Genomic DNA, 8,676 nt, shown 5'->3' with positions numbered 1-8,676 from the left:
GCTATTACCTGGATTTGATCACCAATTTTACAAATCGCTTGTAGTTGTACCTCCACCCCATTATCCAAACTTTCAAATTGTTCCGATTTAGACCGATTTGGTCGTTTTTTTTAATTTGATTTTACTCAATTCATGTACACCTATTTGCCATTTAAATTTACCCCTAAGAATAAAAGACGAGGCAACTCAATTTTTCACTTTTTATAGGGAAATTGAAAATAGATGAAACTTTTTAGCTCAACTCAAAAAGGTGGCTGAATCATCAACCGCCGAGAAAGCTACATATGTGTCGTGGTTAATAATTGAGAAGTTTTTATTTAATAATTGAGAAGTTCATAATGTTCTTAATCATCACAGTTCAACAATCCCTTGTTGATCAACATAACATTTTCACACCTCATCATCAAAGAACAATGATTAGAATATTATGATTGATCAATGACAGATCATGCAATCATCTACCCATAAACTTTTGAAAAGAACCGACATGAAAACAAACAAATGATAAAAATTTAGTGTAGAAGGAGAATGATGATGCAAGTTAGGCGGAAAATGAAGGAAAGCATTTATAAACTTGACAAAGTCAACCAATTTGCTAGATAAGAGGCAACACCTCTGCAAGCACCAATCAAAGAAGACCACTAGCCAACACTAATTGACCATTAGCCACCATATATAAGAAGTGCTCGGATTCTATAATCCGAAATAAGCAAAATACGTTTCAGATTCTTAAATATTAGCAGAGTATTTTTAAAATTTAGGGGGACTCGAGAGGCTTAGAGGGGAAAGAAATTTGCATGCCACAAAAGGCAACACAAAAGTTGAGTCATGCATGGGAGCATCAGTAAGGTTATACAGGCCTATTGGGCTAAAAGTGTACTGTTATCGTTTATCATCATTGGATCAATAGACCCAAGATGTACCTGTGTTCAAACATATGCATGGTACTCTATTTGAGGGAAAATACCACTAGCGGGTACATACTCATACCTTAATTTATGCTCATACACCACGTATATTGATTTTTCTAAAAATATTGTACCCCGCACCGGCCCTACCCACGCCTAGGCAACATAGAGTGAGACAGACATTAGTGAAAGAAAACGCTTCGTGCCATGTCAGCAGCACCAATGGTTTGTCACAAATCAAGTGGACTCTCATCCTTTGCAAATTGCAAAAAGCAAAGAATTATCATCACAAGTGAATGGTTGTGTTTGTGACACAATAGACATTTTGTGGACCACAATTTTACTTACTCTATCTTGTGATTTTATGACAACTAGAGAGGCAAGTATTGAGAAGAACTGCTTCTCTCTTTTTTCCTGGCAATGGCAACTTTGCACTCTCTTGCATTCTCCTCTCCGCTCTACAAGTCAGTACAGAAGCCACGCTCATACTCAGGTACAATCACCCTCTTCAACATTATCTCCCCCAACATCACTTTCTTCGTTTGTTTTTGTTTTGGGGTTCCTGTGAAATGTGTTGACAACTTATGTTGGACATTGTTTGGACTCCTATTGAGTTTTATAATGTTTGTCAGATTTTTAAAAAATAATTGTTGTATTTTTCTCTCCTCAGTAAGATTGGGGATTTTAACTTGCATGGTTCTCAGTGGTGGTTTAGTGACTTAGTTCATATATGAAGTTTTACCCCTGGAATTCCATAATTTCAGTAGGTTTAACTTGTTTAGGATTAAGGTCTAATGTAGCCAGATTTGCTCCAACAAATTTACAATTTAATGACAAAATTGTACTTTTGCAATCTTTGTTAAGAATATGAAGTAATCCTGGAAGTCCAATTAGTTTGGCGTTACATTTCAGTATTTTCTATACATGTAGATAAGCAATTTCTAGTATCATCTTCCCTTGACCCCTAACATTGAACATGTGATTTCTTTGAAGATTATAGCAATTAAAAAGTGATGAATATGATCTCATGTTCGTGGTGAACATTATAGACTCTTTGTTTATGCAGTCCCTTCAATTGTCCATGGAAGCTTGAACTTAAACTCCTCATTCAATGGTCAATATTTACATGTGCCAAGTTTAAGGTTACCAATGACAACTCAAAAAACTCCACTGCATATGCCGGTTATCATGATGGCGGGGAAACCCAAAATACAGTTCATTCAAGGAACTGATGAACTGACAATACCAGATGTGAAGCTGACAAAATCTAAAGATGGAACAAATGGTATGGCTATCTTCAGGTTTGATCAACCTTCAGTTTTTGATTCATCTGGAGAAGTAGGTGACATTACAGGTTTTTACATGATTGATGAGGAAGGAGTCCTTCAATCTGTTGATGTAAATGCTAAATTTGTCAATGGAAAACCCTCTGGAATTGAAGCCAAGTATATAATGCGGACTCCACGGGACTGGGATAGGTTCATGCGATTCATGGAGCGGTACTCTAATGCTAATGGTTTGCAATTCATAAAATATTGAGTTAATGTACTAACTTTTTCCCTTCTATTCTTTTGTCCTCTGTCAAGAAGTTTGATTTCTATAATTTAGTTACCAGTATGTAACTGATTTCCTATAGATCTCAAAGCTCATTGTCCTAAGGATTTCTTTTATTATGTTAAAAAGGCAAGAAATTTTGTTAGTAAATATTGTAATACGCATGCGGCTGCATTGCAATTCTATAAGCATGTTCTGTCTGTTGTTTTTTCTACTTACCTTATTTGTGGTGTCTATTTATCTTTTATCACAGTAGAATGTCTCCCTGTCTAAAGGAGAGGGAAATATCTGGTCTGGATACATTGGCCGGATTATATCAAATTGGAACGATACCACTTATATGTTTTTTTTAGGGTTGCTCTTCGCCTCCCTGAATTGCTCACACTAGAAAACACATTACCGAAAGATATCTCTAGGTAAGATTTATACTATCAGAAGATATTTCCTAGTAAGATTTGCACTACCGGGAGATGGGGGGACATGGGGGGAATTCTGATAAATTTAGTAGGGGGAGTGGGCGAAGAGCAACCATCTGTCTTTTTTAGTATTTGACCCTACTTGGATTCAAAAGGGAATTCGCCAATAAAATGCTGCATAATGGATCTCCACTAGGGGAGATAAGGGGGAAGGAGAAAGGGAATGGGATATTGTATGATTGTATCAAAGGATGTTGAGTTATATTTTTCACATACAGCATCACTGATCTCCCCGGTGTCATTTATGATTAAATGACAATGGCAAAAAAAATAAAATTTAACCCTTTCATATTGGTTGTCTTCTATTCAATTTCTATGCCCCTGCTAAAAACAGAGGTTATCAATGTCAGTTTTCTACCTTTCTTTCATTCATCTAGGGTCCTTTTGGACTTGACTTATTTTTGAGCTTATAGAAATAAGCTTATGCAAATAAATAAACTTTTATGTTAATTCATAAGTTTTCACTAACAAAATTGTATCTTTATAAGTTGTTTTCTCATAAACTACCTTGAAAAAGTTATTATAACACATAAAAGCTTATTTATTTGTATAAATTGTTTCGCATAAACTCAAAAAAAGCCAATCTAAACGGGCCCCTAATGGTTTTTGTTTCTTCTGTGTCACCGCGGTATAGAAAATGACCTCAGATAGTTCAATGTTGAGTTGATTTTCTACGCTTAAGGATTAAGCAGACAATGGTTTTGATTATACCTAACCATAGTTTTTGCATAATAATTTTAGTTGAATGAATCAAACTATTGGAATTTAGACTAGTCGAATGGTGCTTTTAAGGAGAAAATTGCACAATAAAATAATCATACTGCGGAGGAAGAAAAGTTCACCAAAAATAATGCTACAAGATTTGTCGGTGAAGAAACTTCTTGCATCTATGACCATGTGATGAATCATTTCACAAACATGAATCTCATCATCAATAAGGAGTCCATTTCATGCATAATTGCACATCAATGAAATGAACCGTACATACTTTGGAAGAGAATTTCACTGCAATTTCTTTTCTACCATCCATTGTTTAACAGCCATTTAAAAATCATTATTCAATAATATCAACTGGCTAGAGTTTTAACAAAGACTAAAGAAAAGTTTAATTAATCAAGTGACTAATTTTTTTACCAAAACAAAGTGGCAGAAAAGTTAATTCTGCAAACCAGAAGCAGGGGCGAGGAAAGAAATAGCTCACAATTTTCTCTAGTTGCACTCGTTGTAAAGTAGATAGACAATATAACACATTCACGCAAGTGTGTATACAGAAAATGAAGTAACAAATATATTAAAATGAATGTGCTATTATCGACAGATAGCAATCTATCCAGACTTCAATGATTAAACTCGTTCAAGTTTACACTCAACCGTGATTAAAATTTGTTTATTTTTCCTATATAAATCAAATGAACAAAAATATTACAAAATAAATTATTAAAACTCCTAAAACGCATTCTAGGAACCACTAAGTAGAATACATGAAACAGAAAGCAAGAAAACCTATAAAAAAAAGTGTAAAGCAAAAGAATAAGTACTCAATATGCTTGGATACATGTTCAACAGTAAGTTCACATCAAGATCCCAGCAAAAATTTGCACCTCTTCCTGAATTCAGGGGAAGCATGTCTCAATCTGTATTAAACCTCACTGCAGCCAGTGTATATTATCATTTAGCTCTTTGCTCATTCTTCCAAGAATTTTTTGCAGCTTCAGCAGATGAATCAGTGGACTCTCCACTACCATCCTTTTTTGGTTTTGAGAAGAAAGGATCCCATTCATGAGCTCCTACCTCATGCTTTCCCTCATCCAACAAAGCATATTTCCAACTGTTCTCCTCAATGAAGTTTTTATCGATATGATCTTCAATAATATCCTTCCTCAAATTTGTAACTTTGTTAATCACTGCTTGTACAGCAACATCAAATGCATCTTTGAGAGTTTCTAACTTAGAGCGAGGGTCAGCATATACTAGTCCTGGAATGAGACTAATGACCTCTTCTCTCATGATTTTTACTTGTTCAGGAGGTATCTGACCAAGTATTTCTTCTATACTCATATTCCTCTTACGAATGTCGTCCTCTGGAATGAAGACTGAATACTTGGTATAATTCTTAGGAAGATGCCAAGTATATTGTGTGTATGCCGAACCAGGATGGAAGAAGACGGGTATACAGCCAGCCAACATTGAATCAAAGGCAGACCTTCGTGTATATGAATCGCCCTGAGGTTGCAAGCAGAACTGCGAGCTTTGAAACATCTGCATTATGCTGCTAGGAGAATGACATTTGCTTTCACCAAAGTCACATTCCAACAGTTTACCAACCGATGAACTTCTGCATTGCTCAATCAATTGACCCCTGATTGATTTGGCATTACCAGGACGTGGAGCTCCAGCAAATGAGAAAAGCCACTTCCTCTCTAATCCCCTCATTCTGTCCTGCCAATTGAACACTTCAGCATCTTTTGCAGGGTGGAAGTATGTAGGATACGGAATCCCAAAATCATTTGCATTCCATGGGCTAGACTCTACCACAAGCATGGACATATTCTTCGCTGCTGGTAAAAACAGAAGCTTATTGCCCCAATCTGATTCTTCCTGAGACAATCTCCGGAAATCCCAAGTTATCCTCCCTGCAACAAGAAAATGATCCTTCCCATTCATTATATTCCACTCCGGTCTCTTCATAAGCCAGTCAACAAGATCAAGCGAAGCGGCATCCCTTCTTGAGATATTATAACCCCAAAGATAACGTGCAATGTCAAACCCAGCATAAAATGGAACAAAAATTGCAGCAGCAATGGAAGAATCCTCAGTCAAGCATTGATACTGCTTCATCCGATTGCTAAATATGACATCAACAGCAAACTGATTTGTTGCATACCAACCAGTATCAGAGAAAACCCCTTCAACATTCTCAAGCGGAGGTCCAAGACCAGCATTGGTAGTAAACTTACACATATTAGTCCAAAGACTCAAACTCTTACACTCCTTCAACATATCCTCATTAAACCTGGAGGGAAGATCATGCACATAAATATACCTTCCCCCACAAGGATCACTCTTATTTTCAGCAGTTTTCAAAGCTTTAATAAAAGGGTAATTTTTATTGTTAGGGGGAGGGTTGTAATTCTTGATCTCCACCGGATTCGGTAACCCAATCTTTCTAGGAAGGGGTTTCACTTCGGGGACATGGATTTCGGCAGATTCATGATTAACAGAAACAGATGTTGATTCGGTTGTGTGATCATGAACAAATTGATCACTAATAGTTGCATTACTATTATCTCCTCTAAGAAACACAAAATGGAAGTATAAGAGAAACAACCAAAGGAATGCAGATAGGAATGCTAAACAGCAAAGGCGTGAATTTTGATTCTTAGCTCCTCCCTTTTCCATTTGGTCAGGGAGAACCCCTGCCGCAGGGCGGCGTCTCATTGCATTCCAATTGCCAAATTTTGCAATTCAACAATCAATCAGCACAAAACAAAAACATAAAAATAAAAAAAAATTAAACCTAAACCTAAAAGCTAAGATTGTGATTTAGTTATTAATCTGAGATGGAACAATTTTGCAGCTAAGCAAGTAAATAGGAATTGTGTAATTGAAACGAGATTGGTGTTATTGTGATGGATTGAAGAATAAGAAGAGTATGCGTTGTGGAGTTAATAGAGGAATGAAAATGGATTGATGAAGGGTGGTGTTGATTTGGATTTGATGATCATTCAGAAATCACAACGAGATTTTGCAATAGAAAAACTGAAATGAATGATGCAACAATTATCAGCAGAGAGAGAGAGAGAGAGAGGGATCGAGAAGATGAAGGAGGGAATTTTGCAGAGAGAGAGAGAGAAGAGAATGAAATATTAGAAAATGAAATGAATGAACGAGGGGGGAAGAGAAGAGAGTGCAGGTTAGCAACGTGCGCCGGGATTGACTCGGAAATTAACGTGTCGGTGTCCTGTTGGATTTTGACGCGTGGTTTATTGGGATGGGAAACTGTGTCTCCTCTCCTCTTACATTGCATCAAATTGTGTTATAGACACCGGATGGAGGAGGAGTACTGCATCAAAATTTGTGTTATATATATATATATATATATATCGTAATGTGCTGAACTTGGTAGGGAAGACGGCGATTCGATCCCCGAAATTGCAATCGGATGGGCTAGAACCACTTGATGCCATAACTAACTCCCGAACCATATTAAACTAGTGGTGATAAAAAATTGTGTTATATAAAGTCACTAGGTTTAGGTAGTATGATATAAATTCTAGATTTGATTTTCAGCTCATTGTGAGTATTGAGTATATAATCATTTTTTACCAAAATATAAATCATCTTGATCCTCATAATTAATGTTGTATATAGAAATAAATTATCGATTGGTTTATAAAATTTTCTTTCATTAATGATAAGAAAAAAAAATTGAACAATTGAAAAAAAAAGTGATAAAAAAATTAAGAACAAATAGAAAAAATAATATTAAATATTTCATTTGTATAGTAAAGCGACTTAAAAAAAAATTCTCATAGTAACTTATGAGTATTAATCTAGTAATACCATAAATGTATGGTACTTTCATTTATTTATTTTTGGCAAAATTACATTACATGTCCTTTATCTTATTTTTTTGTAATACTTTGGTCCTTTATCTTTTTTTTGTAACACTTTGGTCCTTGATCTTTTATTTGTAACACTTTAGTCCTTTATTTTTTTTATTTGTAACACTTTAGTCCTTTTTTTTAACAGTTTGGTCCTTTATCTTTTTTTATTTGTAACACTTTGGTCCTTTATTTTTTATAAATAAATAAGATAAGGACCAAAGTGTTACAAAAAAAAAAGATAAAGGATCAAATTGTTACAAAAAAAAAATAAAGGACCAAATTGTTAAAAAAAATAAGATAAAGGACCTGTAGTGTAATTTTACCTTTATTTTTTTTACAAACCGATACATGTCTTTCTCTTCCCCAAGCCAAAAGTCTCAGTCGAAGATGTTGACATCTAATGTCGGTGGTGTTGGCCCTCCGCATCACCCCTGTCTGGATCTATAACGGCGGTGTACGTTTTGGGGTTTCCTGGATTCGTCACTTTTGGTTCAGATCTAGTTCAACATGCACCGCCATCGTCTAGTGGTTGTCAGTTTGCTTTATTCTCACTTCTTTTCAGACGATTTAAGCATTGTTCTCTTTGATTTCTAAGTAGAAAGTTAAGGTTTCGGTTCGTCGCCGTTTCGGAGCCATGGTGGTGTCGCCGGTGGTTCTACAGTAGTGAAAAGGTTGGTGATGTCGGTTTTTTTAAAAGTGTTGAAGACTTGAAGAGGGTTTTTTATTTTCCTTCTTGTTTGGTTTGTTTTTCTAGTTACCTTGTCGCATTTCCCATTTTCGTTTTCGTCTGATCTAGTAGGAAGTTTGCGGCAGTTTGAGTTTTTCGGCTTGAAAGGGTCAATTATGCTTGTTATGATTTGTGGTACTTGATTCTGACCGTGTTGGTGGTCAGTTCATTCGCCGTTTCATACCTTACCAAACACTCACACGTCATTTTTTTTTTCTTTCTATTTCGTTTGGTGACCGTAAGCTGGTTCGCTGGCTGGATAGTGTATGATGAGTTAGTGTTTGCTAATTGGACTTAATTGTATAACATTTAATTGCTGCATTTTTGTGTAGTTTAAATGGATCAGGTCGATGTCCCCAAGTTTTTTTAATCTATTTTGTATTTTTATTCTATTTGGAGTGGTG

At 35.7% G+C, this 8,676-nt stretch overlaps 2 protein-coding genes across 2 annotated transcripts; one reads left to right on the top strand and one right to left on the bottom strand.

The window, feature by feature from the left end:
- Nucleotides 1–766: 766 nt before the first annotated feature.
- On the top strand, nucleotides 767–2,676 carry LOC123902541 (photosystem II reaction center PSB28 protein, chloroplastic). The gene is made up of 2 exons (XM_045952303.1): nucleotides 767–1,401; nucleotides 1,975–2,676. Exons 1-2 carry the CDS (start codon nucleotides 1,329–1,331, stop codon nucleotides 2,445–2,447), a joined length of 546 nt encoding a protein of 181 aa, XP_045808259.1. The 5' UTR covers nucleotides 767–1,328; the 3' UTR covers nucleotides 2,448–2,676.
- Nucleotides 2,677–4,229: 1,553 nt separating this feature from the next.
- On the bottom strand, nucleotides 4,230–7,025 carry LOC123902534 (xyloglucan galactosyltransferase MUR3-like). The gene has a single exon (XM_045952295.1). The coding sequence runs from the start codon at nucleotides 6,374–6,376 to the stop codon at nucleotides 4,607–4,609; it is 1,770 nt and encodes a 589-aa protein (XP_045808251.1). The 5' UTR covers nucleotides 6,377–7,025; the 3' UTR covers nucleotides 4,230–4,606.
- Nucleotides 7,026–8,676: the final 1,651 nt, after the last annotated feature.

The sequence above is a fragment of the Trifolium pratense genome, linkage group LG1 (assembly GCF_020283565.1).
Source record: "Trifolium pratense cultivar HEN17-A07 linkage group LG1, ARS_RC_1.1, whole genome shotgun sequence".
Classification (NCBI taxonomy): Eukaryota; Viridiplantae; Streptophyta; class Magnoliopsida; order Fabales; family Fabaceae; genus Trifolium; species Trifolium pratense.
Note: the sequence above shows the minus strand (reverse complement) of the source record. Positions and strands in the feature narration are given on the sequence as shown.